The 19,479-nt window shown below is 36.0% G+C and overlaps 1 protein-coding gene across 1 annotated transcript in view; it reads right to left on the reverse strand.

The window, feature by feature from the left end:
* The window catches only part of DIAPH2 (diaphanous related formin 2), a 243,897-nt gene that overhangs the window by 153,551 nt on the left and 70,867 nt on the right, over positions 1-19,479 (reverse strand). The window contains exons 19-21 of the mRNA XM_055817800.1: positions 8,610-8,711; positions 7,110-7,204; positions 2,313-2,414 (exon numbers count right to left, since the gene is read on the reverse strand). Of these exons, the coding sequence (XP_055673775.1) occupies positions 2,313-2,414; positions 7,110-7,204; positions 8,610-8,711 (299 nt within the window). The remainder of the gene's footprint in view (positions 1-2,312; positions 2,415-7,109; positions 7,205-8,609; positions 8,712-19,479) is intronic.

Consider the following 19,479-nt stretch of genomic DNA (forward strand, 5'->3'; position numbering starts at 1 on the left):
AGGTGCACACAGCATTCAGGAAGTTCTGACTGTATTTGAGGAAGACTTGATTACAAGGGTGGCTGATTACTGAATGCAGTGCCACTGTCACAGCTTTCATTGGCAGAAAGGCAATTTACTACTACTCACCATATTGCAGCACGATGGAATGATGCAAATAAACAGCACACTAACCCAGAAATATCTCTATATAAAGGCTATAGAGATCAATGGAGTAAATCTGAATAGAGGAGCAAGGCTGAAGCAGAAGGGACAAGGTAGGTACGGTGTTTATAAAAGAGAGATGTGTGGCAGAAAGTGGGATCCGGTTGGGAAAGGATCCAAGATACCAAGTCCATGGGTGAAACATTAAGGAACTCACAGCAGTAACATGGAGGAATGTCTATCAAATCTTTTAAGTCAAGGTTATTATGCAGAATTTTCTGAATTTCTTTGCTTATTTTGAATAAAGAATTCATAGACATCACCACCTTCATTTGTCCTAATGCCTCCACCTTGCCTGTTTCTGTTCTGTGTTTTCCTTAGACACATTTCAGCTGTTCTCCTTGCACAAAATCTAAGTAATTTCCTACATTATTTGGCAGTATTGATGTAGGACGGAAGTAATGAAATACTCATTTCATAAAGCAGCCACTCCATGGCATCCTTTGCTCATTGAAATTTCAAAAATCTTGTTCTAGGCCTGGAAGTAGTACTGTCATATCATCAAGTTCTTTTAATCACTCTGAAAGTCTGTGTTACATGACAAAGAGGGAACCAAGTAGTCCTCTAGTGCTTTGAAATTGATTTTTTTTTAATATATATCCACACATATATATGTAGGTATAGAAAATACAATATAAAATATATACATTTAATATATATATGTATGTAACGATAAATATAAATGTAATAATATATTATACATCCATATATATGGATACATTTTAATACATATCTAAAAGATATCATAACAGACTAGTATATTATACCATATATATACATATTCATGTCATAATTCAAGGAAAGCATCAAATTGGTATTTATAGAGATCTTTAAATTGTTACTAATAGAACAAATCGATGGTAATGTTTTACTACTGCAGACCTTGCAATAAAAGTAACCAATGTATCACACCTCTACCAAAATTCTTCATCTTTGTTATGAAATAAAACTTATCAAACTTTATGCCATTTATTTAAAAAAAAATTAAAATCAATAGTCTAAGGTTTTTCTAAATAAGTCACTGATATCTTTAATTTTCTAAATACTCTGCAAAAATCTCAAATTAGGTTCCGTTACCCCACCCCACCCCAAAAAAGTCATACAAAAGGTACTTCTGAAGCCAAATGCTCACATCAGAGCTTTTTAGTAAAAACCTGGTTTTCACTTTTTCCTTTTAAGAGATCTCTATTTCTGTTTTAATACGTTTTAATGTACATACCATAAAAAACCAGCAAGCACAAACCTAGTTCCTGTGGAGTTAAGAGATAAATTCTAAACACATTACAGAGGCTCATCAAGGGGGACTAGTTTCCCTAAGGATTTATCAGGTCTTTGAAAAACCAGAAGGAGAAAACAGTCTTCCAAGTCCTAGCTTAATATTTCGTATCACACAATCAGTCAGCTACCAACCTGTATTAAGGAAACTTACTCAAATTTTACAAATTCATTTGGAGACAGGTTTGAGCCACTAAAATATTAGACATCCCTACTTTTGGAATAGAAGTATGTATTGAACATTAGTAAAAGCAACAGAACACGATTTACAATTTCAGTTCTAGTATGAATCCACACCTATTCTAGATCAGTTTTGCAAGAGTCTATGTGTTTATATATATACATATACCTTTTATAGGTATATGCACACATATATATATACACACACATGCACACATAATATACATACACAGAGACTTTTTTTAAGCCCAGGTTATTGTGGGCATATCAATTCTTTCAGCTGTTTAGTTTTTGATACAGCATGACAGATTTACCGAAGTTGGCAATGCCATTCAGTTACTGGGTATTTTATGAACTCTTGGAAATTCAACTACTTGAATCTTGACTGTTCTCCATAACTGTTTATAAAACATAGAAGACTTGCATACAAGACAATAAAGTCAGACAAAAGATTTTCGTCTGGCACAGAGGTACCTGGTGCTCTTAAATAAATACCATAATTAGAGAGATTTTAAGGTTATTACTCACCAGTAACTTTTTCCTACTGCAGGACTTGCAAAAATAATAACCAAAATAATTTAAACCTAATTTTTTTTGGTTTAATCTCTTTGACAAAATAGAACTTTCCAGTTAATTATTGCACTAATACATACCACAACTCCAAATTGTTCTGGCTCAGCAAGATCATTATACTCATCCTTTAATTCGGCTAAGGCATTGAGTTCTTTCTGCTCAGGAAGATTCTTCACTAGGTTCTAAAACAAACAAGGCATTATATCAAATTTGTTATATTAAACTAGCTGAGATCTTAAAATAACATGCTTAAAATACCACAACATGGAAATGCATGAGGAAATCATCAGAAATTTATTTTATTTACAGTGCTTTAACACTATATAAACATCAAATCAAACCAGTAATTATTTAATACAGCACCTCTCTTACAGTCTCTAATTTGAAGAATGGCTTCTCAGTAATAAAAATTTAGACAAAACTCCTTGATGCTTTCAGACCTTTAAGAATTAGACCTTATCAACAATCTTTTTTTGCCCTCATGATTTCATCTTGATCATTAAATATCAATCAAGAAAGTACTGGTCTGTGTAAAGCAAAACATAACTACCTAAAAAATATATCTTTAGACAGTCAAAATAGCTGCACAGAAATTTCACTTGAAAGCACCTTACACAGAAAAGCGCAACATCTCAAAATTGTACACATCATCTGGTTAGCCAATATACTGGAACAGATGCATAGATATCTTATTTTTAGATTATACCAGTCTTGACACTCTTGCAATATTCTTGTTTGCTAGGAGGATTTGATTATTGATCACTCTGCCCGGCTTGATGAAGTAGGTACATTAAGGTCAAAACTTTCAGAAACACATCAGTTCAATTCGTCAAATTTACAAGTGGTAGCTAACCTAATTCTCCAAGCTGAAAATAAAAGGAAATATTCACCTATCTTAACAGGGAAAAATAAAGCTGACAAGCACTCTCAGACAAAGCATCCCTGTTACAGATTTTTACACTTATACAAAAAGCGAGTGAATATACTTGGCAGAGATACGCTTCTCCTTGGTGTCATACAATTAAGCTATAGCCTTGTGTTTAAACATGAACATGCTTCCTTTCCTGTGAACCCAAACCCATGTGCCACAAATTTCTACTTCAAAAAAAAAATTAAGGTTCTTTAAAACATTCCTGCTGATTGACTGTTTAATGCTCGTAAAGACGAAAAAAACAAACTAATTTTTTTCAACCTATTTTCATTAGGTAAACTATTTACTGAATGCTGTCATCAAGAATTTCACAGTATTTGGCAGAAACCTGTATTTCATTACACATTAACATACATTGTAAAACATTTTTTCTATCAATGCAGAAATACAACTACCTACTACTTACTAAAAAAACTGCCTTTTTTTTTTTTTAACTACATGACTGAAATCTGCTAAGATGCTTGATCATTTCTTTTTCCTCATCCACAACCCCTTATGGTTGAGAGCTGACATATCAACTCATTTTACCCTCAGCTCCTACGAAGGAAACTTCAACTCTACTAGCACTGCAGTTCCCTATATAGATACATACATATATATATATATATATTTAAATGTTTACTTTCTTTAATTGTACTGAATAATTGGAAATGAAGCTAATGAAGCTAAAGCATTCACTGATCACATAGTCAAATCTTTGTCAGTACTTTAGGAAACAAGTTTCATTAATGTATTCATGATGTGGATTTAAATAAAAATAAATAAAAATTGTTTACATAAACATAAAAAGAAGTAGAAATCTATGGCTGACATTAAGAGGCTGAAACTATCACTCTCTATTCACTGTCACAATGCCCTGAATTCTGCTAAACGTGGTATTTGACAACTGTGTGTTTACAAAAACTTCCTCTCTCAAAGACACACTGGGAACTGAGAATATTTTTTCCTAGTGTTTTCCTCAGGAAGAGTTACAACAGTATATAGTCTACCATGTACTCAAACTGATTAATCCAATTAATTTCATGAAGTATTATAACCTAAGTTTGAAAAGCAGCAAGAAATGAGGACTTGAGAAGCATAACTTAAAAAGCACTTTTCTCTATGCTCAATTACGCTATACCCATTTAGCCTTCCCCACTTTGATACTTAGAACAAAGCAGTTCCTACATGTGTATTTTTAGAAAGCACAAGTTTTGCTAAGCATGAAAGAAAGCAAGGTTTGCTTTGTAAAATTTTTCCAACCAGTAGTATCGAGAACTGTTAAACTAGTAAATTGGTTAATAACTCAGTCGGAAGATTAGAATAAATATAAAGCAGAACGGACTGAACATGAAATAAATGATACGGCCCATTCATCCCAATACATTTGTCGGAAAGTCCTAAGAAACATAGGAGGAATCTCCTCCCGTTACCAGTGAAATCTCCCTGCTACGAGGAGCAACTCTGCCACACTGTTCCCTTCAGAAACAAACCAATTCCTAAAGCTTCATTATTATTTTTTTTTAATATTATAGGCAGCTGAGTTTCTAGATAGCTGCAGTCATGATGAATTCACATACATTTATTCTGGTATTAACACTGCCTTTTACTCATGCAACTTCATTTTCCTCCCCAATGCTTATGCACATCACTCTTCTCCCCCTATAGTCATAACGTAGTCATATCCCCTCTCAGCTATTTATATTGCTAATCTAATCAAGCCAATCTTTTCTAGCTTCCTTCTGTAGCCTGTTTCACCATCCTTCAATCATCTTAAGTAGCTTTTAAGTTCAGCTTCTCCATTTTACATTCATTTTTGAGAAACGTAGCAAGTATACTAGATAAGGCCTTTGAAGTGCATTATTCAAAAGCATAATAATTATTCTCTCTGCTGGAGATACTTGACCTGATACACCTTGCAATCACATTTGCCTTTTTTATTGTGTACTGGGTCTGGAAAGGATGAAGTTAATTTTCTTCACAGCAGCCCACGTGACTAAAACAGTGCTGATAACACACCAATGTTTAAGCTACTACTGATCAGTCCTTCTGCAGCTTCAAAGCCTCCTCTGTTTCTCATCCCATGGGGTGGGCAATCGGTGGCTCCTGCCCCAACAAGTACGCCAGGGGCCGGTGGTTGGGATTGGGTGAGGGAATAGCTGCTCCACGTGCAGCTACACCACAGTGGTAGCTATACTTGTCCGGTTGACCACAGGCTCACTATTACCTCTCCTCCATCATTACCATCTGAGAAGCTGCCATTACATCAGCTTTCAGCATTTTACTGTTGACATGTAAGATCATGACCTTATATTTCAGCATAACATACTACATTCTATTTCTATTAACCTAGGTCTCATGGTATCTCTACATTTGTTGCAGATAACTACACCAGTGTGAAACTATTATGCATTTGAGGCATTCAAGGTAGGGTTTTTTACTCGCTGTTGATTTATTATTTTACTAATCTTCAATCAAATGATCTGATATCTCTGATAATAAACAAACGTAGGACTTCTAACCTATTTCCAAATACTACATATCATGTGCATAGGCTTTTTGTAAGAAGACATACTCAGTGGTCAAAGAGAGTATTATTAGCAATTTAAATATACACTAGAAATGCTAATCAACTTCATGCTGACATGGCCTGAAGCAGGACATCATAGTCAAACACATCAAATAAAGTCAGACTGGAAATGATTTCCCATCAAATGGCAACTTCCAAAAACACTGTGCCATAATATTTCCCAAATGGAGTATGACTGAGAATCTTAGATACCAAATATGTATTTCTGAACACAGTTTAAGTACTATAAATCTCAGAATGTGACATGATAAGAAAATGTAACAGTATGTAAGTGCTGTTGAGCTCAATAGTTTGAGACCTATAATAAAACAGCAGCCCTTCCTTTAGAGTCTCAAACAAAACTCCAAAAATGTAGGAGAGCCTTGGTGAAAAAAGAGAAACTGCAAAGGACAAGGAATTATAATTTGATAAATTTAATCCCATTTACACCGTGCTTTTTGCAACACACTAGCTTTATTAAACCATGTTCCTGTTAAAATGTGAAGTTGCGAATTACATAATTAACTGTCAAAAGACCAGGCAACTCAGTTTAGCCTTGTGTCCCTGGAACAACCATTTTCCAGGTCCAGGAAAGGAAACCCAAATTTTTTAGAAAGGCTTGTGGGGAATGGGACAGGGGTGCAAGCTGGAGACAAGGAAGGACAAAAGGATAAACCAAGGCCTAGTATATTAGTTAAAATCTGAACTGGTGTATGATACTAAAATAAACCAATTCGATACCAGTATCATTGGCGTGCTACACCTGTAAACCATTTCAGGTTTACATGTTTCTCTGTTGCACTGTGTGACTCCCTAGAGACTGTGAGGGGCAGCACACACACTTGCTCTTCTACTAGGAGGAAATCAAGAGAGGGATGTAAAGCAGCTGTAATCCATACTTCACTCTCTCCAGCTGAGAGATTTTGGACTCAAAATAAGACCAAACCAGCCTGAGAATAGGTTTCATTTACAAAGGGTTTCTGGGTTTTGTAGTAGTATCCTGAAACATTCAGGTAGTTTCATCTACCACTAGTGACAAGCAGAGTTGTCACCACAAAAAGCCTGATGCAACTTCATTACCCACCAGCCTAAACCTGGTAAGTGCTTGTCTTTGAAACTGAAAAGCTTGAATTACCAGAGTTTTTTCTTTTGAAAGGGAAACTTCATAAAGTCAGAGATTCAGAAGTCATTTAGTTAATAGTGTCTTTTAAAGACACTTTTACTGCTATACATGACCACATTCAAAAGTAGAGGTGAAATAAAACAATACACACTTGTTACAATTGTAGCTATTACCCTGGAAACTCTACACGATTCATACTCTTGAAATCTTACACCTTTACAGAATTTTTCTGTGGAAAACAAGCTATGAACAAAACCAGAGATATTTTCACATACCTGAATCAAGGATTCACTCAGCTTTTCTTCATCAACCTCTAAAATTATATTCTTTATTTCTTCATAAGGCAAACGAAAAGAACCCAAAAATATTGCTGAAATTCAGAAAGAAATCGAATCAACAAAACCAAGAATATTTATATAAGGCATCAACTTCAAACAAATGAAAAAAATCATATCTTGATACAAATAAAGATGATTCATAATTAATGTTTTCTATATAAAATAAATGCTAGATGAGGCACACAATTGCAGTTTGACTTATAATCAATTTAATTTCTAAGAAATGAAAGTATGACAACATTTTTACCTGTTTTAATCAGCCTTAGTTGCTCCCTAGCAGTTTTACTCACCTCTAGCAATAAAGCCCTGTTTTTATGAATGGCAACATCTGCATTACTAAGAATGACTTACCCACTAGAAAGATTTCATCTATTATTTTTTGCTTTCATAGCCATGTATTAATAGCTGTACTGCGTTTACAATTGGATAAATTATATTTACATGATATTCCAGAAAAAAGAAAAAAAAAGAAAAAAAAGAAAGAAACCCAAACCCCTAACTCTATCACTTTTTAGTGTAACTAAACTTATATAAGAGACAATGCATATTGTATACCCTTCAAAATGGAATTCTCATAGCAGTTTGATCTCATAATGTCTCGACAGCGCCCCATTCAATAAATTACCAAGTATCCCTAACACAGATGTATTAGCGCTTTTAATCAAGTGCTGTATATTCAACCTAACTACTAATGCTGATTTTCCTGCATCCATATTTTCAAAACTTGAAGCTTTATATCACTTATGTCATAGTTGATTTTCTGCTTAAGAAAATGTGCTCATGCATGTGGTAATAAACAATGCACAGATTTTGTCTTACACACTTCATTTGCCACAGGCACAGTTGGAGTAGTGACATTTTATGGTATTCCTAATTCAAATAAGAAAATCTGCTACTCTTAATGATTGATTTCCCTCCATAATCAGAGAAGCAGGAAGTTAAAAAAAATTAAAAAGTGCGTCTCTTTTCCTTCCAATTAATAGTAGTAGTATTTCCACCTAACTTATCCTATTTTTGTCTTTAGAAGTCTAACCCCCATCAAGCTCTATTTCTCCAATGCTCTATCCAGAAAGAATAATTAGGAACGGTCTCTAAACCCCAATCCACAAAACCTACCTACACTGTGCCTTCCCTGAACCAGTGATTATAATTTAATTATACTTCCAGTCTAAAGCAATTAATGGAAGAAAAAACTTTGTTACAAAAAAATATAGTTCGTTAACATTTAAGTGTATACCATTTTTCCATGTTAGTTTTGCCAATTTGTAGTGATTTCAAATCATATGTACGTAAAACACTCCTGAACTTAAGACTTGTGTTCACATTAGCCAGTTTTTACAAAAAGAATTTCGCACATGCAAGCAAAAAAGAACATTTAAGAAGTCATGTGTGTACATGCCAATTAGATATTCACCTAATGCATTTCATGCCACTTACATAAATTTTGTGCAGTTTTTCCATCCAAAATTCTTAGTTCTTTAATCCTTTTCTTTGACTGAACTGTTTTCTTTTCTTCTGATTCTTCTACTGCCTTTTTAGCTGCAAAGAATGTATTTATTAAATTCTGACTCATTAACACAACTGTTCAATCTTAACAGACAAATACCAACTCAGCTAGAAAGCCATAATAATGCATCTATTAGAATCAATTCAAGCCAACTGCATCAATGTACTGTAAAATATCCAAAGAAACCAAGCAAATTTATAAAATTAAGAGGAACATGAAATGAAAACATTCATATCAATGACCAATTTTCCCAAGCACTATCAAATTATATTTTATACATTTTAACCTACAAAACCTGTTACCGTCAGCTCCAGTTTATTCCAAGCACTTTTTAAAATACAGTGATTTGGTGTTACCTCAAAGCACGTGAGTGCCCTCTGTTGAAATATGAGTAACTCAAATACTATTTGAACTTCATCCAAAACCAGTAAGACAAATCAGATGAGATTTATCACGTTACACAAAGGTAGGTTTTTAGTAATTATTTATATTGTCACTGGTAAAGAGTGAAAACAAATACGAAAATATCATATATTTAAAACTGAATGGTTTTTTTATTATCAAGGATCACCAGCCTTATATTCAATGCTAAATATTATATAGAAAGGAACATGGTATTGAAATATTTAAAATATATGCAAGTTTTTGCATAAATTAACATACTTAATTTCCACAGAATTTTCCTGTTTAAGTAAACCCATTAACAATGATTTATGTCCTTTTAGATATGATATTTGGCACTGAAAGAGTAGAAAGTTAACATGCTTAACTTAAAATGTTCATTAAGTTTAATTAAAGTCATTCAAAAGTGACTGAAAATCTTAAAAGACAAATTAGGAGGAAGTTTTAAGAGACTAAGAATGCCTTTCTTGTCTGAGCATTGCTTTTTGCTGTACTAATCAGCATAGGTTTAATTACAGGTATTTCCTAAAAGGTTATGTTAATTCTCAGTGTACAGAACAATACCTCAGTATCATCCTCTTAAAAAAAAAAAAAAAAAACACACAAAACAAAACAAAAAACCCAAACAAACTAAAACAAACCAACAACCCAAACAAAGAAAAGTTATTTTTCTCCTTATACACATTGCGACTAGGAAAACACCTGGCGTAAAATAATTCTACTAGCTTTATACCAGTTGAATAATTAGTTTACCTTGGGCATTCTCATACCAGTGTTAACTAAGCTAGTACAAGATAGTTCCCTCATCCCCAGCTACCTCTAAAAAGCCTAAAGCAGAATAAGCTAAACAGAAAAGATAATTCAACAACAAAGCAACACTTGGGCTCCCCTTTCCCTACCATTATTCTACAAGCCTAACTACTTCATGACCAGTTTGCTTTATATTTGTAAAAGGACAGAGCTACATATCAGCTTGATAACACACAGATAATAGTAAAAGTTCCTACCAACACCGACCTACTAACAAACTACTATTTATAATCCTGAAGTGTCACTCCATGAATTTATTGCACCCTTAGCACTAACTGTTCTCAATTAAACAAAGAAATTAAACCAGAAGCTCAACAAAAAAAACCCCAAAAAACCACACCCAAGAGTTAAAAAACAGTTGTCCCACAAAATGACAATAAACATTAAGATTTCTGCTATATGAACAGAAACTACTGAAAAGCCTAGATTTGTGTCTTTTGAGACAAGTGAGAGAAATGATTCAAGAAGATGACTGACGTATCCCAAACTTTAACTGTTTAAGAATTAAACCCTCCGTATTTCCATTTATGAATGGGTGTCTGAAGTGCTGAACACCACACACACCCTCATAATCTACCCCAGGTACCACAGTTATCATGACGGTTGCACACCGAGGACAAACCTGTCCTGTAGCCAGCTAAGAGAATACACACACATTTCTGTGTGCAATCCTTTCAGTCCCGTGGCTTGCAAAACTGCAGAGGTAACAAAAATATTAAATACTAAAAGAACACAGGAGAATCAGAAAAGGTTTTTTTACCAGATGTCACCCTCACAAAGGTAACACTTGTCCTGCATCGGTAATTCAGGTACACCTGATCAGACACAGCAAGTGAGAGAGAAACCTTTGTGAGCAGGAGTTAAAGGACAAAGTTATTACATGAACCCAACTTAAAACATGTATTTCACTAACTTAAAAGACTTCAAAGACTTAAGTTAGCTTTACGCCACTTCACAGAAAACACGGAGAAGTACTAGAACCAGATGCTTATGTGACTGCACACAACACAGCATCAACACCATCTTACCAACCTAAGACCTGTAGGCAGGAAAAGACATTAAATCACCAGCATTCTCCAACAGTTTGACTCATGCTTGAGATTACATTAAGCATCAGTGAGCTATCAAAAGGCGTGCTCTTCCCCCTCCTCTGTTAGCGGTGCTCTCGCTCTGATCGCTTAGTCCATCTTCACAATGACTCAACAGTGACAGGGACCATGGATTAGAGAATTTAAGAAAATAATTAAATCAACAAAAAGCTACTTAAAACATTTCAGAATCAATATGCTACTGCTGACCAACCTCCTTGTCCTTTTCAGGTACTCCCTTCATAAGTGCCTGTTTGAAGATGAGACACACATTTTTTGTTTGATGCCACAGAACCAGAGGGAGAAATGAAAAAAAATGGATTTCATAGCAGTCAACATAGGGTAGCTCAAAAAAAGCAAGATGAAAAATCAATCTGGAAGCTAAAGAGTCTGCATTACTTCATACAGATCTTGGAGTTTAATACTCTGATTATTCATTAGAGCACTTTGATAATGGCACTGGCTTACATCTTCATTCAAAACGAGCTTTTTTGCAAACTGGCAAGTTTTACAGACAGTACCTAGAACTAGTGACGGTCATACTCAGGTTTCTGTAACAAAGATGGCCATATTTTAGGAAAAAAGGCGTATCAGAAGAGAAAATTCCTCACGTTCTGACCACCACAGCTGGTTAAACAATACAACACTAAAACAAACAGGTCAGCTCTCCAAGTCTGAAGCTTTATTCCACAGGGTCCACCTCCTACCCAACTCCATGAGTTAGCCATCCACCTCAAGTACCCTGCTTAAGTTTGCCTCTCTCCTTTCAGAACACATAATCAGAGTTTTCCCCACTTTAAATAGCTGAGTCCAAATTCAGCCTTCCAAAATCACGGCTCACCCGTTTTACTTGCCAGAACATACTCACTAATTAAGTTTATGTCAGTCCTCCACTGCATAAACAGCCCTGGAACAATGGCAGAATCCTGCCCAGGTGCTCTAGCAAGTCACCCTTCACCAAAGTGATAAGTAACTCCTTCACACGTTCTCAGTAAGAAGCCCAAGTATTTTGTCACCACATGAAAGCTGTACCAGCAGAGTTCAGACCCATAAGGACCTGCCAGGTTGTCCCCTTGCACTTCAGATTAGCATTGCCTATTATCACACCCATGGTGAAGCACATCTACTGTGTTCATGCAAACCATTTTTAAACCTCCACCTTACATATTTTTTCTTCTAGAAAGCTATGTCCAAATACTAATCTACATACATTTGTGTAAAAAGGGATTGTCTGGAATACGTATATACATACACATAAACACTCAGGCACACATACATGTTTCTTCACTGTTTTAAAGAAATGAAGAAAATCATACTCTTGGTTGTTTAAAAACGTCCCAATTCAGTGGGGAAGAAGTAAGCAGCGAACATTTTTTTAAAAAAACACAATTAACATTAATTGAAATGACAATATAGCCACTAATGCATAATTATCTCACACTGGTTACATGTATAGAACATTCTGGTTGGGTTTATGTTTCTTCACAATTTACCTCAAGCAAACAGGAGAGAGAAAGAGGAGACACAGTATGATAAAGCAAAAGGGGAAAAGGGTTTTAGCATACACAGATGTCTTTTTGAAGACCACAAACTACAGATCACAACACCAACATGATGTAAGCTATTTTTTCTTTTTCTCTTCTCTTTTTTTTTGCCCCTTTTAATTTAGAGTTCTATTTTGCTAGTAACAAGAAATTTGTTTATCTGGGTTGGAAGAAAAAAGCTGATGCAACATGCTGCAAGGGATTGTTTTCTGTTCATCTAACATTATGAGACGCATGTGCAGCTCAAGTGTGTACCTTCAGTGTTACCTTCAGCTGGGAAATTTAATCCCACTGAAAGTGCACCTCTTGAAACCCATTTAGGGTCTAAAGAAAGACTGACAACACTAAAGAAAATGTTATGTAAGTTTAATGATACATTAAACAACACTAGTAATAATTATGGTAAAGAACATACACAAACATGGTGAAATACTTCAGAGACATAATTAAGAACAAAATTCTACCATCAGTACTTTTGTACCTCTGTAGCAAAAAAAGTAAACAGACATGCCTCTCAAAAAGTACCGTTCTACACCTGTTCATTAGTTTAGCTACTGAATGGCATTAAAAGCCATCATGAAAAATTTTTAGAAATACCACAAAAATATATAGTATGTATTTGAGCTGTTAAATCACTTTACTTCAAGCTAAAATATCCAGTTTGTATTAAATTCCTCCCTTCCTTTTTTTAAATAAAGAGCAGCTAACTTTAATAAAGAGCTAACACTAAAACCTGTCAGTCATGAATATGGTGAGAATGAAAATTAATGTGAGATAAAAAGGAGTATTTAGAATTCCAGTGGGGAGAAAGCAGAGATTCAGGTGAATGTTAGCCTACCGAAACCTGAGCTTTAATCTCCAATTTCTATCAAGTCTACCCACAGTGCACAAACACCCTTATATTGTCATGGAAAAAAGAACGAGTAATTTCATCTTATTCCCATCTGGCATGTGGCTTACCAATTGTATTTACTAGTATTTGGCAGCAAAAGTAAATTTACAAAAAGTAGTAATTGCTTTACTATTCCCTTTACCTGAAAGGACATCTATTCCTATTACAGGAGTACAGGGAAAAAAAAGTTAAGTGTACATATAGTTGCAAGGGATGTGAACTATACATACAACACTATGCTTGAACAGCTTAAACTATTAATTACACTGAGTAGTTCAAAATAAACCCCATTGACAAAATTTGGTAGAAAAATGAAATCACAGAATGACAGAATGGTTGGGGTTGGGAGGGATCCCTGGAGATCACCTAGTCCAGCCCCTGCTAAAGCAGGGTCACCTGGGGCAGGTTGCACAGTCATGTCCAGGCGGGTGTGAATGTCCCCAGAGAAGGAGACTGCACAGCCTCTCTGGGCAGCCTCTCCCAGGGCTCTGCCACCCTCAAGGTAAAGAAGTTCTTCCTCGTCTTCAGAAGGAACTTCTTGTGCTGCAGTTTGTGCCCTTTGCCCCTTGTCCTGTCGCTGGGCACCACTGACAGGAGCCTGGCCCCGTCCTCCTGGCACTGGCCCTTAAGATACTTGCAGACACGATGGGATCCCCCCTCAGCCGCCTCCTCTCCAGGCTGGACAGGCCCAGCTCTCCCAGCCCTCCCTCACCAGGGAGATGCTCCAGTCCCCACATCATCTTCATAGCCCCGTGCTGGCCCCTCCCAGCAGCTCCCTGTCTCTTTTGAACTGGGGAGCCCAGCACTGGACCCAGCACCCCAGATGTGCCTCACCAGGGCAGAGCAGAGGGCAGGGTCACCTCCCTCGACCTGCTGGCCACCCTCCTCCCAATGCACCCCAGAAATGATGCAGCCTGTAGTTCCAGACAGCAGAATGAACTCTGGCAAGTGTTGCGCCCTGAGGGATTAAGACAGCCAAACTGCACAAATTACCCGCTAGTCATCAAGAAGTGCAAATGTGTCCAAAATCACCCTGAATGAGCAGAGCCCTGACAATGGCAACGTCAGAAAAAAACGGTGCAAGCTAAATGTACTAGTGACCAAGGAGGTATTTTCTATCCAGTCCTACAGCAAATTAAACTATAGAATATCTAATGGATCTGTGATGGGCTGACCACAGCTGGGTGCCAGGTTCCCCCCAAAGCTGCTCCTTCGCTGCCTTCAGCTGCGCAGGGCAGAGAAAACACAACAGAAGGCTCAGCCTTGGCCAGCGGTGGGTCCATCTCGGAGCCGGCTGCCACGGGCTGCATCTGGCAGCTTCTCACAGAAGCCACCCCTATAGCTCCCCCAGCTACCAAAACCTTGCCATGCAAGCCCAGTACAGGATCCCAGACAGGAGACTGGGAGATGCCACAGTTCACACAGCTAAAGGTACATTTTCTCTCCTGGACCACATCATCTCTCCTGCAGAACATGCATGTCATGCAATTTGTGAAATGCATAAACCAAGATCAAAATCATTTGGTATCCAAATTCATTTACAGCCTCCACACACTGTCATGTGGTCTTAAACCTTGACAAATAGCAAACCATTTGCCCAAATATCTAGAGATAAATGCAAGAGCAGCAACAGATGCTAACCACACCCTCTTGTCAATTAAGTCCGCAGCTGTGTGATCTCATGTTTATTCCCAATGCCACCTGGCATTTTTCAGTTCACCTAAAATCACTCAGTCATCAGTTCCTGAAGTAAAATTAATTAAGCACTCCTGCTGTCACTTTGTCCTTTCTGCAATCAGAAGAGCTAAATACCTGGTACAGCATTTAAAAAAAAAAAAAAAAAAAAAAAAGGAAAGAAAAATGTATTACAAAGGAAGCAAGTAATTGATTCGAAAGTGGATCTTAGTTTCAGCTCTCAAGATAAAAAAAAATAAAACTGACTGGAGAAAAAAAAACACATGGAACCTCTTGCAATCTGGTATGTCTTTTGCCTAATTAATGTAATCAAGCTGAAGGAAGTGACATCAACCCAACAGATTATGCTCTGTGGAAGAAAAAAAAATAAATATCTCAACTTAGTTTTACAAATTAGTTTTGAAAAAAATAGCAGGGGATCTATATTCCTATTATTTGTTTTTAAAATACAATTAAAATACACCACATTTAATGCCTATATGAAATAGTTCTTGTTCCATAAAAACTGCCCTGAAATGGTTTTAATTAGCCTAATTTTCAAGTACAATTTGAAAACCTGCATCAAGAACTTGTGCAATGAAGTTGCAGAGTTAAAGCATACTTAATTAACCACTCCCTGTTGCAGTTGCTTTCAGCTTTCCATGAACAGCTTTGATTTCAAGTAGATGTCTGGGCCATAAATAAAAACCAAATAAACAAAAAAATCCATCCAGCCCCCCTCCCTCCCCCACAACTGATTTTGCCCCCTATCTAGCCTGCTAAAGATCATACAAAGAAAAGTTACTTTTGCTGAAAGATGGTAAGAAAATAATAATACACCACGTACGGATGGTCACAGAAATCCATGCAAGTGTTCCTTCTGAACATTAGAAAAACAAACAACAGCAGGCAAACAACGATTATACAAATAATATCCTCAATAGGCCTACTTAACTGTGTTGTAAGATGTGCCGTAAGAAGCTGGAATAAAAGCTACTAGCCTTTTCCACAAACTCGTCTCTCACATTCTCTCCATGAATATATGGAAGAAAACCTCAGGATTGTGCACCCCGTTTCTCCTTTTGCCATTGCTATTGCTTCAACATCTGCAACGCTTAACGCAAACACACTGGGTTTTGCTCCAAAGAGATACTTATCCTAGGTGGGCTTTGCTGGCACTGCAACATTAGGTGTCTTTATTGCTTATATATTAGTGCTTGGATAAGGACTGAAGAGATCAGTCAATTCATTTTAGAAGTTATATAGGAAGTTTTTATGTGGGTCAGAGAAGACATTTGCCTGTAAAAAAAAAATGCTGCTTATAATAGTATTTCCAATTTAGACAGTCAAATGTCCCAGTTATATTTTTTGCTCTGATATCAGGCCATCATCACCACAGAACTACGAGATAGGATAGCTATAATTATCTTCCAGATTCTGACACGCCTCATATCGACACAACTTCCAAAAGTGGAAGTACCAACATCCAGATAAAAAAAAAAACTCCAAGTAAAACAGAACACCAAAAATTGCTATCCCATTTTATCAAGATTCTAATAAACTCATTTTCTGTTATTACTATAAAAAGTCTAGTAAATAAAAATCTTTTAAATGAATAGTTCAGCTCTTGTTCCTTTTAATTAGACTTGTAAAAAGCACATGTTTCACAACAGAGACACTTAGGGGAATGACATTTTCCAAAGGAATTTTAGCAATAATAAAGCTAAAAAAAGATCCCAAGATCCAAAAATCCCTTTATACAGTCAAGTAGATACTGGCATTTAATGCAACAAACTAAAATTTTGGTAAAACTGATGTGCTAAATTTATTTATTTTCTTCTTTCACTGTGATAATTGACATCAAAAGCACCTGCCTAAATATTTACACATTATGTAAAATAAACATCTCCAAATGCACATTCCAGGACCCTCCCCCTTTTTGAAGTGTTTCTCTACCATCAAGGTTTTAAACAAACATGAATGAAACATTGTTTCACTTGTACATCTCTCAATCCCAAACGCCTCAATTTGTTTACCATTTCAAGATACACTGTAGCTTTTTAAGTGTCAAGTGTTAAACCTGGTTATACACTGACCTACAGAGTGAAATAGACAGTTACATGTCCACTGACTCAGTACTTAAGAAATGTAATGTAATGTTTATTAAAGAAAATTCTATCCACCTATTAACTCAGAATTAGAAAAAAAATATTTGTCATCATCTTTATTGTATTATTTAGCCAGCAGAACTCAAAGGAATGCTTTCATACTCATCAGGTCCAAAGCATAACTTTACAGGGGGAAAAGATCATATTAAAAATAATTGGGAAATTATCTGACTTAATAGACTTCATTTATTTCTATAGCCAGTAAGCACTGCACTGTGAAGTTGACTGCTAATCACAGCTTTGATAGCTAATAAATACAAATAGCAACTTTTATCCTTATTTATCTCATGTTGAGAAATCAGTCTCCCATAAACAAATGTTTGAAATTGTGGCCTTGTGGTGGGTGGTATCAAAGAAATCTAATTAGTTGCATGTAATCTATAACAAGCATACATTTCAACCTGATCATATGCGGGCAAAAATAATACTACATGCCAGTGACAACAATACAGGCTATTGCAAACTTCAAATTAGAATTACTTACAAGTTGCAACCAGACACATTAAAGGGCAGTGACTTGTTGAGAACAGGAACTGTCACACCATACGTTGTCACATGGAAGACATATTGCAACTTTCCACATCACAATCACTGTGACTAATCATCATTCTAACTAAGGTCATCCCAATAGAGTTTCAACATACTGTAACAGTGAAACATTTCTGGCATACTGATGTAACTCTCTGAAAAACAAACAGTAACTGAGATATTTGACGATTCCATACTAACTCAACCAAAACCATGAGGTTCCCCTCCCAGTAACTGGGATAGAACAACTGATACTTATTAGATAGTGGCCATCATTCAATGATGCATTACTGTTTGTCTTTTGTTTATCACATAGTATTTTGGTCTTCCCCTCTGCGGTCTTTGAAAACACAGAGAAAGTAAATAGAAATTAGGTACTTGTGAGACTTGCAATGACAGAAAGAGAAGGCAACAAACAAGACAGACCAGCAAACAGTAGTTGAAATACTGGAAAACTACACATTTGTTTCAAATACAGAGAATGTCAATGTCACAGGTTATGAACGCTAAAGAACCTGAGTTTGCTGAAGACAAAACACAATGAAGACCTCACTATGCATGAAGATGTGACCTCTGGCTCAGAAAAAACTGTCAAGTGTTGAAGGCTGGGATGTATCACTATTTAGTTTATTCTGTCTACGTATATAAAGAGACAGACATTTAATATATATTAATTAACATGTATTTACTCTTTTTCCTAATCATCTGCTCTCAGTCACCTTCTGAAGACAAAATACATGGCTCAACCAGCTTTAAGGTAACCCCGTATGGCTGTATCCATTATTACTACCTTCTAACAGATTTACCTTGAAAAAGCTTTTTTAGGGTCTAAGTATGTCAGAATGTGTTCAAAACACTCAGGTGCTCACTGAATACCTGTGCAATGATTATCTATCTTCAAGAGGTAAAAGATAAATTACTTCCACATTACAGGATTAGTCTTAGGAGACCTATCAGAGTACTAAATTAAGCAGCTTACATTGTAGCAGACTAAAAATAGTCCAGAAACACACAGCTACCAGTCTCCCACCTTTATAAACATCATCAGGTTTCACTATTTGCCTCAGCACACTTTAAGTATCTACACATACAGAATCCACAGTATATTCTCAATTTAGCACATGTAACCTATGCTTTGCTTACCGTTATACTACCAATGTAAGCAAAATCTGGCAAAAAATGATTCATTAAGAAGGCAGCATCTAAGTGCCAATGATCCAAATGTCTTAACAGCAAGAACAAAAAATGTCAAAGGGAAAACCTCAAAACTTATTTCATATCTACTGCCTTTCCGAATATGCAACTTAGATATAATTCCACGCTGACTTACAAAAATCAGCCAGTTTACCATATGTGGACTTTTTGCTTTTAGAAAGGCTTTAGACAGTAAGTTTCTTACTCATCTGCCTCTTCATATTGGGAAAGTATTCTGTAATAGTATTCTAAAATAATTATGTTCCAACCTTACAGAACAGAAAAAGAAATTATGTTTTTCTGAAAGAATGAAGTTTCAGAGAAGTTTCAGCTTCTTACAACTGCACAAGACACAACACCTACAGAACATACGAAATGCTAATTTCACATTTACATCCTTTAACAAGTAATTCAACAACTCAACAAAATTACCAGTTTATCTGTGTTAATGTCTATGTACCTAGTATTTTCAATTTCTCAATGAATTCAGAAACTTAATA

This window comes from Falco peregrinus, chromosome 13, assembly GCF_023634155.1.
Source record: "Falco peregrinus isolate bFalPer1 chromosome 13, bFalPer1.pri, whole genome shotgun sequence".
Classification (NCBI taxonomy): domain Eukaryota; kingdom Metazoa; phylum Chordata; class Aves; order Falconiformes; family Falconidae; genus Falco; species Falco peregrinus.